Raw genomic sequence first — 20,468 nt, 5'->3', positions numbered from 1 at the left:
AAGAGGTTCCTGAAACAAAACGGAAAACTGTAAGCATGAAGCTTAGCGAGTTCCCCCATCGTACCACATACCATACATAACACATACTGCCAGGAATATCTAGGTTCCCGACCTACCCCTTCGGTCCTTTCGACTGGTAGCCTTGCCTAGCATATCTGGGTGCTGGCCTAACCCTTCGGTTCTTTCGACCGGTAACCTTGCTTAGCATATCTGGGTGATGGCCTACCCCTTTAGTCCTTTCAACCGGTCTCCAGGGACTATTTCACACCTATTACTATGACATAATATAATAGCATATAACATAATATGTCTATCATAACTGGGTACTAACTACCCCTTATGTCCTTTTTCACCGGTACCGGGGTCTATCCTACCCCTCCTAACATAACACATAACATCATAGCATACTACCACATAATCATAACATATAACAACATACAAGATAATTATCACAAAGACAATTATCTCTACTATAACTCTTACTAGCGGGCCGGCCTTGGTGCCTTAGACCCATTTCTACTAGAAGGTAACTAACTTCAGTGTCGTGAAGTGTCTGAACTGTCCTTGCTGCTGGGATCAACTCCTCTCTAATCCTACACATAATCATCTTCCTTAGTTACCATTTCATGGTCAACTTAGGTCAAAGTCAAAGTCAACACCCTAGTCAGAGTCAAATTTTGGTCAACTCGCCGAGTTGGTCCACCAACTCATCGAGTTCCAGGATACATAATCGGGACCCTTTACATATGGCTCGGCGAGTTAATCCTTGGGCTTGCCAAGCCCACCTTCATGCTAGTTGGGACGTTTGATCCTTGACTCTTAGAGTTCCTCATGAACTCGTTGAGTTCATCTTCATGCATGGTGGTTCTCTTAGTGTTGGACTCACCGAGTTCGTCTTCATATTCTTAGGACATAGCCATAAACTTGCCAAGTTAGTTCATTCACTCACCGAGTCCCATGATTTCCAGGTCCTTAACTAGCCCAACAACTGAGTGCTCTTCTAACTTAACACATAGTCCATTATCAGAAGGATTTGGTGGAAAAATACACCTTAACTCACTGAGTCACATGAGTAACTCGCCGAGTCTTTCTATGTCTAAAACTAGACACTCGTTCTCAGTTGGTTTCAATGCATCCAAACCATAAATCTGACCTCCTAGGGTCCATATTATACATAAAGTTCCAATCTTGATGTCCATGCATGGGGGATTTGGCCCAAATGAAATTTACAAGATGCATGGGGTGCTTATGGCAATAAAGTTGGCACATTTATGTCGTAAGGACCCTCAATGGTTCCAGATGCAAAGTCATATCCTCTTAGAACCACACAATCTCGCACGTGGCTCTATAAAAGCCCAAAAAGTGCAGAAATGAGCACTAACTGGAGATCTAAGAGATAGATGGTCAAGGTTTCAGCTTTATACCTCAAGTGATTGGAAATGGGACAAAACCTCTGGATCTTCTTGCTTACTCTTGATCTCTTAATCTTCCTTCTCTTTATCAAACTTCAAAATCACCACAAATACACCAAAATGGCTCAAGAACACTCAACAAGCTCTAGGGTTTCGAGTTAGGGGTTACTGGAAGTGAGAGGGATGATGGAGGCTGAAATGAGGCTTAGAATAAGTGTTTAAATAGGGTGGAAACCCTTAAAATTAGGATTTCATCCAGACTGGCCTACTCGTTGAGTCAGGGCATCCGACTCGGAGAGTAGGTTCTCCTTCCCGCATCCAAATTTAACCTCTACTCGACGAGTTGGGGCCTCCAACTCGCCGAGTCCCAGAAAAAAAGTGCAAAAGTTTATAATTAAATTACGTGTCACTTACAAAAAATGCTCTTCAAGAGAGGTATGACATCATCTCCTCCATGATAACAACTCGGATGAAGGATGGTGAACCCATCAAGGGCCACTTACAGAAAATGTAAAGGTATGTGGATCGTTTGCTGAAATTGAATGTGAACTTCCCTGAGGAGTTGGCAATTGACATTATTTTTCACTCCTTACCTTCATGTTATGATCAATTTCGAATGACATATCACATGAACAAGGAGGAATTTACACTCAGCAAACTTCAAGGACTTTTAAAGACCACCGAAAGTGGTCTTAAAGGCAAATCGGTTGTTACCACTCATACTCTTACTGCGGCCCTTGTCTTGGTAATCGGGCAAGGTAAAGGGAAAAAGAGGAAGAGCTCTTCGAAGGGTACCAAGGGAAAGTACATTGATGGCTTCTCTTCAAGTAGAACCAAGAGAGGTTCTGTCACTCCTTCTGCCAACCCTAAAGAGGCTGAATGCTTCTATTGCCATGACAAGTCGTATTGGAAACGAAACTGCCCAAAGTACCTGCAAGATGTTAAGGATGGGAAAGTGAAACACAACCATGCAGGTATTTACACTATATTGTCTAATAACTCACTCTATTCTAACTCTTGGGTCCTTGATACATGTTATGGTATTCACATATGTTTTGATTTGCAGGCGCTAAGAATAAGTGAGAATGTGGAGCATGGGAAGATAAACTTGATCATGGGGAATATGAAAGCTTCACCTATCACCAACATTAGAGTTTATTCTTTGTTGCTAAGTAGTGGGTTAATACTAGATTTGAATAAATGTTGTTACTCGTCTGAAATGGCGAGAAATATTATTTTCTTTCATGGTTTGTACAAACAAGGGTTTACCTTTTCGTTTGATAATGAATGTGGTGGTATTATTGCTTTCTTTAATAATGTTATTTATTTTAAAGTATTACCTTGTGATGGTGTATATGAAACTATGTCGGTTGTTGATAACCTAGGAAATAATGTGTTATGTATTTATTCTTTTGATAGCTTGGATAAAGCATCATTATGGCATTGTCATCTTGGACATGTAACAAAGAAAAGCATAGGCCAACTTTAAAAGGATGGAGTCTTGGAGTCATTTGACCTGAGGTCGGATGATAGTTGTGAATCTTGTTTACTTGGGAAACTGACAAAGTCACCCTTCACTGGTACTTGTGCTAGGGGTGAGGGTTTGTTGGAACTCATACATACTGATGTGTGTGGACCCTTCAGAACTTCCACAAGGGATGCTAACCACTTCTATGTGAATTTTATTGAGGATTGTAGTAGATATGGATATGTCTACTTAATCAGGCATAAGTCAGAAACCTTTGAAAAGTTCAAAGAGTTTAAACAGGAAGTGGAGAATCAGTTGGGCAGAAACATTAAGATGCTTCAATCCAATCGAGGTGGTGAGTATCTTAGTACAAAGTTCCTTGACTATCTTAAGGAATGTGGGATTGTCTCACAACTGAAACCTCCCAGGACACCACAACTTAATGGTGTGGCTGAGAGGCGTAATCGAACCTTGTTGGACATGGTTTGTTCCATGATGAGTCGAGCTCTGCTACCAATCTCATTTTACGGGTATGCCTTAGAGACTGCTGACCATATCCTTAATCTTGTGCCTACAAAGAAGGTTGCCAAAACACCTCACGAGATGTGGACTGGAAAAAATCCCAATCTAGATCACATCAATATTTGGGGTTGAGAGGCTTTCTTGAGGCGCAAGACTCACGATAATCTCGAACCTCGAAGTGAGAGGTGTATTTTCATCGACTACCCACATAAATCCTTTGGTTAGCTCTTCTACAGACCCAATGATAATGTGGTCTTTGTAGCAAGGAGGGGAGTCTTTCATGAGAGAGATAGAGAGAGAAAGAGAGGGAGAGGGAGAGGGAGGGAGAGAGAGAGAGAGAGAGAGAGAGAGAGAAAGAGAGAGTTCATAAGCCAAGGAAATAGTGGGAGGCAAATTGACCTTGAAGAAATTCAAGAGTCAAGTGGTGAAGGAACCTCAAACCCTAGCAATTAACTTGAGCAGGAAACTCCTGTTGATTCGACTGACGAGTCTGTACCTCTGAGGCGTTCCACGAGTGTTAGGAATGCACCTAAGCATTACTATGTTTTCCATATTACTGCGGAAGGTGATACACTTATCAGTGATAGCACACTGGTAAGTCTGGATGAGCCTAACAGCTACACGGAAGCCATGGCAGGCCCTGAGGCTGCTAAATGGAAAGAGGCTACGGGCAACGAGATACAATCCACACATGACAATCAAATTTGGAACCTGGTTGACAATGTACAAGGTCGTAAGACAGTCGGGTGCAAATGGATCTTCAAGAAGAAGACTGACATGGATGCAAATGTACCCACTTATAAGGTGCGACTGGTTGCAAAGGGATTTTCTCAAACTCCGGGAGTTGATTATGATGAGACCTTTTCACCAGTAGCAAAGATTAAGTCTATTAGGGTTATGTTAGCCATTGATGCACTTATATTGGATATCACCGATTTTTGTGAGAATAATAACATTCAAATGGTGAACATGGGGGAAGTTTATGTTAATCCAAGAGTCTGAAGATAGTACACCAATATCTCCAATCACCATTATTATGAGTTTTTTTTTTTTTTTCAATGTGGTTTTGGATATGAAAATTCGAGAGTTCAATGATCGTTTTAATGAAGTAAGTTCCGAATTACTTATTTATATGACATGTTTGAATCCACATGATTCATTTTGTGACTTTGACTCATCAAAGTTACGGAAGTTGATCGGTTTCTATCAACATGATTTTAGCTTTAAAGATAGGTTAAATATACTAAATGAACTTTTCGTTTACCCCATTTTTATGCAACAAGATGCAAAATTTGCTACTTTGAAGAGTATATCCGACCTTGCTAAAGTGACGTTGGAAAGTAATATGCATCTTAACTTTTCTTTGGTTTACCGGTTATTGAAGTTATCATTGCTTTTGCCGGTTGCAACCGCAACGGTGGAGATACGTTTTTCTGTGATGAAGCTTGTCAAGTCAGATTTGTGGAATTAGATTTCGAATGAATTTTTAAATGATTATGTAACTTTTGTGCTTGAAGAGAAGAATTTTCCAAGGTTACAAATGAATATTATCAAACATTTCTTGGCTATGTCTCCTCGTAGATTTTAATTGTAAAATGATATTTAGTTGAATGCTTTAATGTTATTCTACTTTTAAGTATTGTTATTATTATTATTATTATTATTATTATTATTATTATTATTATTATTATTATTATTTACAAGGTCAACGGTCAATTATGCACCTCACTTAACTTACTGGCTGGATCCGCCACCTGTGACAAACATACCAGATGGTATAACGTCACCAAATTACCTAGTTTTTCTGGAAAGCGAAACTTCGATAACGATTGTTTTCATGCTAACTTTCGCGTATTGATTAATTTTTGTTACGAACATCAGACTATGCCTTATATCATGAGTCATTGCAGACGAACTTCGATTACCACATAAACTGAGTAGAATCGTATGAGTTCGAGTCTAACACATTACTAATAATATTTTCCACATACTTTAACAATTCAAATGGTTTACCAACTCACCTAGTTTAAAATATAGAACATTTATCATTTCATCTTAAGTAAAAAATTGACCGTATTAAAAAGCCGACTATTATAAAACCATTATAGATATAAAGTTATGGGAAGTGTCCTTCTTGTAATAACAATAATGATAACAATTCGTATATTTTCAACAAATCATAAACGAACATCGACACAAACATTAAAAAGTCAGTTTAGTATAACACACAAGGAGTAATGAATCAAATATAACTAGTTTACTTACAAAAGTTCAAAGTTTAATCAAACAATAATCTATAAAGAATATTATGAAATTTTCTTTAAAAAATGATGAAAATAAGTTTCTAAACTTCTCAAAGAACCAAACCAACACTTGATCACGTTAAAACTTCATAACTATTCTGTTAAAAAAGCCATTTAAAAATATAATATAATAAAAAATGAGCTTCTGTACATTAATTTTAACAAATAAATATACATTGTTAATTTAATTGCCTCCAATGAATTTACACGCTTTCAAATTGAGAAATTCCAGAGACACATGTCAGCATCTGGACTTTCCACGTCATCTGAACTCCATCCACGTAAGCAAGGAGGTGGAGGTATCAACATACCTTCTGCCATGTCAGAAATCAACCTATGCATGTAAAACACCGCCTCTTCATCCATATAACTCTCCACCTCTACCTCCACCTCCTCCGGATCCACCGTCGTCATTCCTTCACTCTCCGATAACGTCCCAACAGAACCCTTATCGTCACTCACATCTCTCCTCCCATCACCACCGTCAACCTCCATATCTTTCAACCTAAACGCCTCCGCAGCCTCGGCTGCCGCCTTCCTGATATCAGTGGGATTATTGGTGATCGGCACAGGCAACCGCCAAACAGAATCAGCAAAGTTTAAACAAGCAAGGTTACCACGCAATGCCAAAGCTGCCACGTCATGAGCCCGTGCTGCCATCTCAGCAGTCGGGTACGTTCCTAGCCATATTCGAGTCTTTTTATTTGGCTCACGTACTTCACAAACCCACTTATTTGATCTCCTCATTCGGACCCCTCTATAAACTGGATGTCGGGTTTCCTTGAACTTTGTCCGACCCGCCCGTTTCTTTGGCTTAGTTGATGCTAGTATTACTCCATGAGACCGGCTCATCCTATCGGGTCGGTTTAACGGACTTGGGTGGGAGTATGAGTCCGGGTCAGAACATGGACTTGGTGGATTCATTTCAAAAACAAAATGTGCTAAGGTTTTTTTTTTTAGTTGTTGACTTTTTGTTGACTTTTAAATGCTAACTTTTGGATGACTTTAGTTGAATATATATACTGGAGGTGGCGCGATGCAATATGAGGAGGCACTCCGTGCATACGATAAATACGCGCACACGGATAAACCCGGATATAACAAAGGAGCACGTGTGGAGTGTGGTGTTAATATTCCTTAGCATGCAAGTTTAAAAGCAAACTCTATACAAATTCTTTTAAATAACAATTTAGATATTTGTTTATTATTTAAATTATATTTATAATTATATACGTTAAAGAAGTATTCCAATATAGTATTAGTTATAAGCGAGCACACTTCGGTTCAGTATAGCTATTGACTAAAATGATCGTCAACCCACAAATGCATTTCTTTTTCAATAAAGAAACCGAATCAAGGGTGCGATACGTATAGCGATACATTTTTCAGTTTTTTTCTATGGTTGCACTATAGTTTTTAACCACGTGACTTTAGTCAGTTTTGAACCACAATGCATTTTCTAAAATCAGTTTTGAACCACAATGCATTTTCTAAAACACAAACAATGTATTTTTTGAAATCACAAGCCATCGGTACCCATTCAAATGCACTTTTCGAAACAGAAAGTCATACACCTAAGCTATCAATTGCGCGCTATAGCGGTGCTATAGCGGCGCTATAGCGTTTTGCGGAGGTCAGGAACCGCTATTTTCAACTTAACATTCTCATTTCGCGGTACCGCTATTAGCGGCGCTATTCACCGCTATTTACCGCTATTTCAATAACCGCTATAGCGGTGCTACGGGCGCTATTCCATTTTCGTTCACATTTTGGGTCATTTGGTTACTGTTTCAATTAAAAACTAGTTTTAATGATCTTACTACACTTTCATTTTAAAATGCCCAAACAACTATCATAACTAAAAGCATTCAAAGCAACTACGTCTGCCGAAAACTCTCTTTCTCATCTCTCTCTGTACTCACGACAACTTAAACTGCTATGGTCGGACTCCATTAATGCTTTTTGTAAATCGAACCACACCTATGAAGCTACGACTTGGGACTTAACTCTTTATATCAACTATGACCTACTAATATGATATTGAACACGAGCAATACAATTAAACTCTATTTGACACTTTGACACTACCTAGTTTCCATATTACCATAATAGAATATTATGTTATGTTTTTATATGACTTTTTAGGTTTATGATATTAATTCTATATATACTTATAATATTAATACTCAAATATATATAACTTTTATATAAATATAATATAAAATTATAAATTATACGTAATATTAAAAACCCGCTATATCACCGCTATACCACCGCGATAACCACGATCTCAAATAGCGGCATGTGACCGTTGTTGAAACTTTGACCGCGATAACTGCATTGTCATACACACACCATATGCTATTGCTATCTATTTTTTGCTATTGATTCCTGAAACACAAACAAATAAATTTCCAGTATCACTTTTATCTCGCCGAAGAAACACTACTCTCGCGTTCGTCATCTGCGAATGGACATTGGATATTGCTCACGACAATTTTGCTCAGCCCCCCTTTGGCTCTTCCTTCCATCGCACAGCCCCTATAGCATGAATTCTTTTGACTAAAAATTGCTTCCTCTTCCAGCTCGGCATGGAGACATAGGGCGGCTGAGAGAGAGAGAGAGAGGGAGGGAGGGAGGGAGGGAGGGAGAATTGGAATTGGAATTGGAATAATAAAACTATCAGGTTTGCATAGACCCTTTGATTTCATATCAAGGTATGATCGTTGAAGAAAGTTCGATTTATCAATTTCGAATCTAGAATAAATCGAGACTTGTTCCTTTCTTGCTACCCTCTTTAAACATTATGCATGGACTATTATTATTATTTTTGCCTATTGGGTGTTCGTTAAAATGTCTAAATGAGGTTTTCAAGTGATGCAACCATTTTAGGACACAAGAAGATGTAGAGTTTTTTTCCGGTGTTTTTTTTCCTTGTGCACACTCCAACCTTTTACCGGAGTGTCACATTTTACTTTGGGTTTCTACTTCTAATTTCGAGCCTCACCTTGATGCTTAAATAAGCTTTGTTTGTGTGTTCATGGCGTCTTCTCATACATTTACAAGCGGAACATGGTCGTGTCCTTTTCGGGGATTTCATTGTTTCTTGAATGGTGAAGTAGGAAGTAAAGAGATTTCTTGTATGATTGCTCATCTCAAGAGCTTGAACCTCCCAACGGATGAGCGTAGAGTTATGTTGTGAGAGACTATTTTTTTAGACCATCGATTGTTTATGTTAGTGGCAACAACATTAAAGGCGTTTAGTTAATGGATATGTGGGTATTGCAGAAGTTTACATGCCCCGAGTAGCTCGTATCACCACTCTGATGGTCTTGTTAAATTTAATGATGGGGAATGGTCTTGTTGGTATTCAAAAGCTGCTACACAATGAACCGTAGGCCAACCTCAATGAGGGGTTGATGTTGGATGCTCAACTCCTTGATAGTGTGTTTAAGTTGCCTATCAACAATGTCAAAAGCATCTTTCATAATTATCATACAGATTTCTCTCAGGCTTTAAAAGCAGCCCTTTCGAAGGTGCTTGCTCATCCCGGACCCGTTGAAGCATGGGTTTCGTTGTTAATTCTCCCCTTATGCACTCTTTAGTTGTTCAGGCCCACGAATAGGTAAAAAGGTAGGTCTGGGAACAAGAAGTCCTAACATCATAATATCCTAAGCACATTAGCTATTTGGGGTGCGGAAGACGGTATAGCCAAGCCTGTTAGAAACTTGGTTGACAATGCAAGGCTAGAGTAAAAAAGAAAAAAAAGAAAAGAAAAGAAAGAGTACATTCAGGAGGAAAGAACACGGGGTAACACCAACACCGAGTGTAAAACCTTGTTTCCATACGTTTTGTGATTCAAGGCTCACGTACCGTAATTGAGATATGTGAAGGCTTTAGGGATCTAAGGAAGTAAGGTTTGTACTTTAATGAAAGATTTTATTGTTGGCAAGGAGGTATAGGCCCTTAAATCGTGTATTAGAACCAAGGGTGAAATGGGGAAATCTATGTATCAGGCCACTTACGAGGGTTAAAGTTTTATGTTTGAACAGTGGTGAGCCAAAAGTAACAAGATAGAGTTGTAGAGTTCTTGAAGAAATTTTGTGGATATAAAGAATGCCAAAAATAGAGTTTGAATGAAGAAGTTATGACTATATGAAGCTGAGCTAGAATTAGGAGTGGTTATACGTAAGGCATCCATGGTATGTACGCAGAGCGTACCTTATTAAAAGAAGTGGGGGCCCTATTGAGTACGCTGAACGTACCAAGAAATATACAGGGCATACTTACTCATATAAAACTCTAATTTCTAGGGTATGAGCGCTATTTAAGATCCTTAACTTATAGGAAACCTCTCCATACTCAACCTCCACCTCTCCAAAGCATCATCTCGAAACCCTAGCCCTATTTGTGAAGATTTTGAGCCCCTTTTGGGTGTTAATGGTGCATCTTAAAGAAAAAGAAGTCTCTTATTAAGGATTGGTGTAGCTCAATCTTGAAGATCCTAAACTACCATCTCATTTAGGAACCCCATAAGGTATAAAGCTTCAACATTTATTATTCTCATGCATATATCTAGTTTAGCTTAAGGTTTTGGTCCCATGGTTTTGACTATTGAGAGTAAAATCTACTACATAGCTTACGATAGCATTTCTTGATGTTTCAGAGGATTCTAGTGCATAAAACTTAGACCTTGATGGTTGTAGTTTAACTATCCATGAGTTATTGTCCACCTTGTGAAGTTATAAACCTAGGGTTTGGTTTTGGGCTTCTTTAAGCCATGCAAATGCATAAAGTCAGGAACTTTATAAGTTAGGATGGCCTTTTGGTTTAGATGTAAGTGTAGGATATTTTTTATTAATGGTTTAAGATTTCAAAAATGAAGTTTGGCCTCAAAGAGAGTATGCCTGACGTATCTTCAGGTACGCAACGCGTAGCTCGTACCTTGCCCGTTCTCTATGGAAGTTTGGTACACAAGGCGTACTAAAGGAGTACACATGACATACTCTTAGAAGTTTGATTTTGTCATTTTTAGACTTTGGGCTTCGTTTGGTTGGGTCTAGAATGGGAAGGGTAAAATGGCCTTTTACCTATAGAAAGAGAGAATATGATTTGGAACCTTGAGTATGGGTTACTATCCTAATTATTAATTGAGCATGGTTTTGGATATGTTCAGTGTGAGGAGTTCTTCGTAGCAATGGCGTGTGTATGGGATTATCTGTCAATGGATTGAGGTGAGTCTTCTCCTTATACTTGCATGTGTGGTAGTATATACATGCTAGCTGGGTGGGTCTTATTTGGTGTTATTGTGATATGTGTTGTGTGCTGATATTTCGGGTAGTCTCTAGGGTTGCTGATAACGCACAGGGTGTGTTGTTTGTCTAGTGGGACTTCATGTAGTCTCCAAGTTTGTTGATAACCCACAAGACGTGTTGTTTGCCCACTGAGACTTCGGGTAGTCTCTAGGGTTGCTGATAACCCATTATTGTTACTTGTGTTGTGTTGTATGTGGTATTTTAGGGAACTTACTAAGCTTTGAGTAACAACCCAAAATTTTTAGTTTAAATAATATTAAGGTTATCAACGATCTATAATATACCATAAAATCGTATGTCATAAATCCCAAAAAGTTATAAAAAAGGTGTCATAACAAAAGAACTGTAACAACATATCATAGCATATGAAATAAACTCCCAGTACAAAAGTTGAAGTTGTGGTGTGTGCAATGTCGTCATCCCGAGCCCTTCCCTTTGCTTGTGGAAGTACCTGAAACCAAAAATGAAACTATAAGCACAAAGCTTAGTGAGCTCCCTCAGACTACCACATACCATACAATCACATAAACACATATTGGGCCTTGCCCACTGCATCAGACCGAAGTCCGGAAACTGCATTGGACCGAAGTCCGGAACTAACCAAGGCCTTGCCCTCTGCATCGAACTGAAGTCCAGAACTGACTGGGACCTTGTCCTTTGCATCAGATCGAAGTTCGGAACTAACTGCTTCGGATCGAAATTCGGAACTGACTGGGAACTTGTCTCCTGCATCGGACCGAAGTCTGGAAACTGACTGAGCATAACATAGCATAGCATAAACATATCAACTAGCATAAGCACATATACTACATACTGCATCAGACCGAAGTCCGGAACACTTAACACAAAACATGCTTGAATCACAAAGACATCAAGCAATCTAACTACTGCATCATATCGAGGTTCGGAACTACTGCTAACTAAACGGGCCGGCATTGTGGCCATAGACCCGTTCCTACTGAAAGGAGAACTCACCTCGTAGTGCTGGCTACTGTGATGCTAACTGTAAAAGTGGCTGACCGCTGCTCCAGAACTGTTCGACTACAATTTCCAAAAACACTAGATCAGTTACTGGTAAATGCTCTTGGGGTCAAATGACTATATTATCCCTGGTCAAAGTCAACTTCCAGTTGACCGGAATCGCCGAGTCAGAGCGCAGACTCGCCGAGTCCCTCCTTTACTAACTCTGACTGTAACTCACCGAGCCCCTTTCCCACTCACTGATTCGCTTTGAACTCACAACTCGAAGGGAAAACGGGGACTCGCGACTCGACTTGTCGAGTCAGAAGAACAACTCGCCGAGTTCGAACGCAGCTTCCATGAAATCGAATTCTAATCCTTTCTAGGGCCTCTAACTTGTAGATCTGAGCCCTTGGGACCATCTGAACACGTAACGTTGCTGACTTTACGTGTAACTACGAAGGAATGAATTCATTTCACTTGAACACTACTTTTCTCGGGGAAAAATCATCCGACTCGTCGAGTTGTAGAGCAACCCGTCGAGTCTAAGGCAATCTTCATTGGACTCGCCGAGTTGCTCATCCAACTCGTCGAGTCCAAGGCTATCTTCATATGACTCGCCGAGTCAAGCTTGTAACTCGTCGAGTCCATTCAGTCCCTTTTCCATACAGCCCTGATTTTAGCCGTGCAGCGGCTCTAAGTTACAGATCCATGCTTCTAGGGCATGCTTATCACGTAAAGTTGCAAAGTTTACGTGCATGCATGGATTTAAAGGCTTCAAATGCCAACCCTAAGCTCTTAATGGGGTTCCAAGTTCAAGAGGGATTTCAATCACGACCTTAACTGAAACTTTATACTTCTACAATGCATTAAGAGTCCAGATCTTAAGTTTTCATCTAAGTAGAGTCCATATCTCAAGTTTTGAATCATAAAAGGCTCCAAAGAAAGCCTAAAAAGCATAAAGGAGGTTATAATGGAGGAATGCACAAGGTCATAACTTCATTACCTGGTTGAAGAACATATGTAAGCTAACTCCTAGATCTTCCTTCCCTCCAATGGACCTTCTTTCCTTCCCAAAGCTTCCAAGCTATCACAAACACACTTAAACTCAACAATGGGGCTAGGGTTTACAGGGGAAATGTTATGAGAGTGATAGAGGCGAGGTTGGGGGCACATAAGTGTGTTTAAATAGGGTGCAAACCCTTAAAATTAGGGCTTCATCCAGACAGGCGGACTCGCCGAGTCCAGCGTATGGACTTGTCGAGTAGCCAGCTCAAACGCGTGATCGTCCCATCTCTACTCGACGAGTCGGGCTACAGCCTCATCGAGTACCCCTTCAGAAATGAAAATACTTTATTTGAATTACATACCAGAAATAGGGCGTTACAACTCTCCCCCACTTATCTTAGACTTCGTCCTCGAAGTCTGCTGCTGCTGCTGCTGAAAATAACTCTGGGTAATGCTCCCTCATCTCCCCTTCGGACTCCCATTTCCACTCTGAACCCTTTCGGGTGCTGCCACTGCACCTTCACTAGCTGAACCACCTTATTCCTCAAGGTCTTCGTCTTCCGATCTAAGATCACAACTGGTCTCTCGATATAATTCAGACTGCTATCAACCTGAATATCCTCCAAGGGAACAACTGCTGACTCATCCACCAAACACTTTCGCAACTGAGAAACATGGAAAGTGTTGTGGATCTGGCTAAGCTCTGCCGGAAGATCCAACCGATAAGCAACCCGACCCAACCGGGCCAAAACCCTAAAAGGGTCAATGAACCATTGGACCCATTGGACCCGTACTTGAAATACCTGGAACCCGGATAAGACTAAATTTGGAACCCAATACCCAGACCGTTTAAACACTTTACGGTTATATCGGTTCCGGTTATGGTCCGATTTCGGTTTCGGTCCGGTGTTTCGGTTTTATAACTCATCCCTAGTTCTGACATCCCCGAGAATATACTCGAATCCTTCAAACCATGGTTTTGATACCAACTTGTAACGTCCCCAAAACAATACTAATTTTTTTTTATTAAAAAGCCGTTAATTTTCATTCACTCATTGTACAAAAATCCATCATTCTTTACAATATTCCAAAACATCATTGTATAAATACATCAAGCGCGGAAATCATAGGGTGAGGATGTTGTTCCATCACTCTGAGCCCTTCCCTTTTGAACCGTAAATACCTGAAACCATAAACACAAACTATAAACATAAAGCTTAGTGAGCTTCCTAAATTTCCACATACAACATACATATAATATAACAACATGTGACTGTTTCAGGTCCATATCAACCCAAAATAACAAGTAGATGTGTCGGGTCCGTATCAACCCCGAGTCCGTAGTGACCCTGAGCCTAAACTAGCACAGTACATCAATCACACAATCACATCATACAAAATCATACAACATCATACAGTTTCTACTCATACAATACAATGGGGCGACCTTGGTGCCTTCGGCCCACTTAAGGTGGTAAGAAACACTTACCTCATAGACAGATGAAAAGCTAAAATGACATGTTGCTATGAAAGCCACACTACTGATCACCTTTACGAATAACAATAACCAAAACTCAGACTACCATTCATATACCTAAAATAACCTTAGGTAAAACCTTAGTAAAATCTAGGTTAAAGTCAATTGATTCAACCGGGTTGACTCAATCAGTAAGTGGGGCGTACTCCTCGCGTACGTGGGGCGTACTTCGCAGTTGACTGAGGATCGGGGATTTGACCTTGTATGCGCAACATACCCCTCGATATGCCTAGCGTACGCGTCTGTTCACCACCCCTTTTATTAAGTGCTTAATACTTTAAGCACTTACGTCCAAACTTCAAATCTAGACAACAAAAGAATTTCTTAACCATTTAGTTTCCAATTTTATGTTCTATCATGGCTATTAAGTCCTTAAATCAATACACCTTAGTCTCTTAACCGATTAATACCATCTAGGACATTCATGGAGTGTAACTAATGACTAAAAATTGAACTTTATGACTTAACACCCCTCAAAACCTCTGAAAGGACAACTCAAATGCCTTGGAGTATCTTCTATTCACAAATACAAAGTTTAGGACCAAAAATGGAGCAACTTTGAGTTAAAAATAGATCCATAAGATTTCTACACCAAGGTTGAAGCTTTTTACCTCTACAAGGTGCACAAGGGAGACAAGATGTTGGATCCAAAGCCTTGAGTGAAACACCACCACCTCAATGCTCTTCCTTCTGCTCCAAAAGTTCAAAATGGCACCATAATGGCTCAACAAGATATACAATTCACAAACACTCTTTAGGGTTTCGAAATGAGGAGGGAGACTGAATATAAGAAGGTGTATGTGGCCATAAATGTGTTTAAATAGGGTCTAAACCCTAAAATTTAGGGTTTTCTCCCTGGTTGTGTACGTCCGGCATACCATCGTATGTGCAGCGTACTAATATGATCATGAGTATGCTCTGTGTACGAAGGTGTACGTCCCGTGTACTCCAGTTAACTCCGAAATACAAAATTGCCACCGAGCTAAACTTGCAATGAAAGCAAAACTCAAGGGTTAAAACGAATACCTGAAAAATAGTTGTTACAACTCTCCCCCACTTAAACTAGACTTCATCCTTGAGGTCTGCTGCCACGAATAAATCTGGGTAGTGCCCTCACATCTCCACCTCATTCTCCCACATCCATTTAGAACTCTTCAGATGTTGCCACTGGACCTTGACCAATTACACTTCCTTGTTGTGCAGAGCCTTCATCTTCTAATCTACGATTGAAACCAATCTCTCCACATTATTCAAGTGATCATCAACCTGAATGTTATACAGAGGAATAACTGCAAACTCATCGGCCACACACTTCCAAAACTAAGACACATGGAAGGTGTTATTAATCTGGCTGAGGTCATCGGGCAAATCCAGCCGGTATGCGACCTTGCCCACCCGAGATGAGATCCTAAAAGGTCTGATGAATATGGGTCCCAACTTTCCCAACTTCCGGAATCGGATGACACCATTCCAAGGTGACACATTCAGAAGCACCGAGTCTCCCACCTGAAACTCGAGATCTGAACATCACCGATCTGCATAACTCTTCTGCTTGCTTTAGGCGACCTACAACCTGTCACACACCTGCTGAATCAACTAATTTGTCTTGAGTACAACCTCCATACTACTGTTGATTCGATGTCCGACCTCCCCCCAATAAATTAGAGCCACGCACCTTCTTCCATACAACATCTCAAATGGTGGTTGCTTAATACTGGCATGGTAACTATTGTTGTAGGAGAACTCGTCGAATGGGAGTTAAGTATCCCAACTCCCTCTAAAAGCCAACCCACAATCCCAGAGCAATTCCTCTAGCATCCTAATTGTACGCTCGCTCTGGTCATCAGTCTGAGGGTGGTATATTGTACTAAAGTACAAATGAGTACCCAACTCCTTAAGAAACTTCCTCCAAAATGTGGAGGTGAAAGGGACATCTTGGTTTGAAATCACTGATACTGGCACTCTGTGCCAAACTAGAACCTCTTATACATAGATGTCCAAAAAATTCTTTGTGGATATACTCTCGGGAATCGGTATACAATATGCACTCTTGGTCAATGTATCAACAATAAACCAGAAGGAGTCAAAACCACATGTCTTCCTTGGCAATTTTGTGATGAAATCCACGGTAATCTCTTCCCACTTCCATATGGGAATGTATAAGGGATGCATCTTGTCGTGGGGTCTCTGATACTCGGCCTTGACTTTCCTGCAATCCAAGAACCGCTCCACAAACCAAGTTAATTCCCTCTTCATACAGGGAAACCAATAACTCAACCTCAGATCTTTGTACATCTTTGTGGCCCCTAGATTGATAGAAAACTTTGACTTATACGCCTCCTCGAAAACCGTCTGCCTCACCCCACCTGATGCCGTAACCCATAATCCAAAACTATGAAATTTCCACCGGAGACTAAACTTACAATTAAAGCATAACTCAAGAGTTAAACGAATACCTATAAATAGTTGTTACACACATCTTTTTTTTCAACTGATTTAGATATCTATAGTAAAGAAGATGTAAATCAACTTATAGTTACAATTTACAAAAATAACAACGTACATTTTGATATAACATACAAACCTTTAAAATGGATACCTCCAACGATATTGGATGGGAGTAGCTATATTTGCTTAGTATGGAAAATGTACTAGTATATGTGTTGGATTAGTGTCTAAGTCCATAACAATATTTGGTATGTACTTGACCCGGTTGTAGCATGGTCCTTTTGGGTTGCCTTCACACTGGTGACTAGACATGATGACTACCGAGGATAGAGGCTGATTTATTGTTAAGAATAATAAATTAGGGTATAAATATGATTTGTTAATATATTATAAGAATAATATATTAATTAGGAATCATATTATTAATTTGTATTTAATCAAAAATTGATTAGGAATTAATTTTGGGATCAACCGAATTAATTAAAAGTACAGGGCTGTTTTATAATTATTTGATAGTTGAGACTTTGGGCCATTGGATCACCTTTATTAAGGCTTGAACGAAAATCCTAGAAGGATCTAGGAATTTTTGTCCAAGGGCTTAAGGAAAGGAGTCCATGGACTTGCTTAGGCCCTAAGCTAAGGGATTAGGGTTTCCACCTTGAAACCCTAGCTAGCCTTAAGTATAAGTAGCCCCCTGGACTTAGGAATTCGGCCATCCCTTGGGAAAACCCTACTATAGCCGAATTTTGGACCTTAATACCCTTCCTCCTCTCTCTCATATTCATCCTCTCACCCAAGTGTGTTTGTGAGCCATTAGCGGAACTACACTTGTGGTACTTGCTTTCAAAAGCTAAGGAGATTCAAGGAACTAGTTGTCATTACTATATAACAACAAAAGGTATGTATTTTATTCACCTATGTGGATTTCGAAAATAGTAGTAGCATGTCAGGTTTCTTTTTGTGCTCATAAAGTTGTATGTCTAATAGTGAAAACATAGATCCAACTCTAGGGTTACATGCACACATAGGATTGTTTGTATAAATCCCATCAGTTGTATCAGAGCCATTGGTTTTCGTTTTCAATTATTTTTCTATACAAAAGTATGAATTTGAGATATTAGCCTAAAAATTTCGAATTTAGAGTTCATTAGCCTTAAATTTCGAAATTTGGTTAGGGTTTCCCAAACCCTTTCCTTAGCCTCCAAGATTTCGAATTCTAGGGTTTTCCATCCCTTGAATTTTGAAATTGCCGCCTTCCCCAAGATTAGATCCTAAATTCTAGGGATTTGGATAATGTCATATCTTGTAATTATCTTTTAAGTTTTTAAATTTAGTAATTAAAGATTTTGAATTATCTCATCCCATAATTTCGAATTTTAGGGGACTTAAGAGATTAGGTTAAATTAATTGTTTAATTTAATAGATATCCCCCAAGATTTAATAATTCAAATTAATTGTTTAATTTTGGATAATTATTAAATCAATGTTTTAGTATTTAAGATTTTAAAAAATTAAAAAGTTTGATTTTTCTGAAATTTTAAATATAATTGAAACCTAATAGTTTTGAAAAGTTTCAAAACTTGCCCTTAAGTTTTAGAATTTGAATTGTTTGATTAAAAGTTTAATTTTGAAAGTCTAAATTCTAAAACCCAAATTTTGAAAAGTTCAAATTACACCTTTATGTTTTTATTAAATTAATTAAGTGTATAATTAAAAGAAAGTTAATAAATTCATAACGATATTTAATTAAATTAAAAGTGTAATTTATAAAATTAAATGACCTGGTATTTTAAAAGTGTAAAATACACCCTTATACTATATATAACATTAAAAGTCTAATATTATATATGTACAACTTAAACTGCTAGTTGTACCGTTAGTAGGCCTCATTCACGAAGCCGATCTATAAGGGGGTATAATGGCATGGCCTATAAAATGGCCGTTTAATGGGTTTCTACTCTCACCCACCGTTTCCTTGATTGGTGGGAGGTCGTTAGCCGAACGGGTATGATAGGGCAAACCCTCTCCTCATTAAAAGTATAATGAATAATAAAGTAACTAAATGTTTTAAAAAATTCCCAAATCTTAGTTACTTTAGGCAAAAGTGAATTTGATGCAATTCCATGAAATTACACTTTGTACCCTTGCTAAGACGTTAGTGGAGCGTGTGTGGTTAACCGGCACACTAATTGGGTTCTAAGCAATGGTGGCAAAGGGTGACTCGATGTTTGTCATAGTTCGATGGAGTGTGTGTGGTTAACCGACACATCAGATAGGTGACTGTGACATTAGGGGCACCATGTATATTTGCATGGTTATTCACACCCTGTTTTGTGATCCTCGGCATCCTAGTCACAAATCGAGGTGCATATCGAGATTTAAACATGCCATTGAAAAGTTCAATGAATCTCAAAAGATCAAGGAGTTTTCAATACATTTAAAACTTAAATTCCTTTTTTGTTTTTCATGGTGAAAAATTAGTGAATCGTCATTCAATTACCTTCAAATATTCTGCAAGTTGGATTACGGCATCCCTCTTCCAATTTGTAGGATGGTGTGTTGGATCCTAGCCTTGATATCTCATTTGAGTGTTTAATTAAGGACTTAATCAACTAAACTTGAATTTTCTCCCGTTTCATAGATGTCAAAGTCTGACAACTATGGTCTTCCTAAATCCATTGGAAAAGGTTTTCCACATGAAGATGATGTTCCACGATTGGATTGTGGAAATGGAAATCATGCTTCATTTCTCCACCTCCTCTAATAATTCTCCTTTATCCACGTGTTTAAAAACTTGAAAAAGTTCAAGGTCATTCAAGCCATATTGGCAATAAGACACAAAGATGGAAAGTCTGTGTGCACATACATCTTAAAGATGAAGTCACACATTAACAAGATTGTTAGGTGTCAATGTCTCAAGGAAGTTGGCTGTTGACTTGGTTTTTCAGCGACTTCCTGAATCATATGTTAAGTTCGTTAGAGAATACTATATGATGGACCACGACATGACCCTTATTGATTTGACTCATTTTCTTATTGCTGTTGGATCATAAATGATTTTTGCGCACTGGTCAAGCAAATTTTGTCTGATAAATCTCATGGGTTTTGAGCAATACATCATTCCTATGGTGTACATGCAAACCTTAATAGCTTTTGGATCTAGTTTGTCTAATGAACATGCAATTGAATATCCAAAGCTATAAACCCTAGATCTAGCATACAATTAATCATATTAACATAAAATAGGGTTTAGATCTAACCTTTGATTGTTATATAGCAATAACAATCTAATCCTTGGCTTCAAAAAGCTTAGTGTCTCAAGTGTTACACCTCTAATAGAGTCACAAACACCACTAAGCAAATTGGATGAAGAGGGAGGAGGGAGGAGGCACCAAAAATGGCTGGAAATCCTAAAGGAACTCTTAGCCACGTTTTTTGGGGCATAGGGCCCTTTATATACATGTAGGCTATTAGGGTTTACATCAAGGAAACCCT

General features: G+C 39.0%; 1 protein-coding gene and 1 pseudogene across 1 annotated transcript; one reads left to right on the top strand and one right to left on the bottom strand.

Annotated features, from left to right (window-relative positions):
• Positions 1 to 4,534: 4,534 nt before the first annotated feature.
• LOC145002281 (uncharacterized) lies at positions 4,535 to 4,873 on the top strand. Its single transcript, XM_078961580.1, has one exon. The coding sequence runs from the start codon at positions 4,535 to 4,537 to the stop codon at positions 4,871 to 4,873; it is 339 nt and encodes a 112-aa protein (XP_078817706.1).
• A 928-nt stretch (positions 4,874 to 5,801) lies between these two features.
• Positions 5,802 to 6,687, bottom strand: LOC145000464 (dehydration-responsive element-binding protein 1A pseudogene; annotated as a pseudogene).
• Positions 6,688 to 20,468: the final 13,781 nt, after the last annotated feature.

Source organism: Lactuca saligna, chromosome 6 (genome assembly GCF_052625555.1).
Source record: "Lactuca saligna cultivar CGN05327 chromosome 6, ASM5262555v1, whole genome shotgun sequence".
In the NCBI taxonomy this organism is placed as follows: Eukaryota; Viridiplantae; Streptophyta; class Magnoliopsida; order Asterales; family Asteraceae; genus Lactuca; species Lactuca saligna.
The sequence above is the reverse complement of the archived record's forward strand: the minus strand, read 5'-3'. Positions and strand labels throughout refer to the sequence as shown.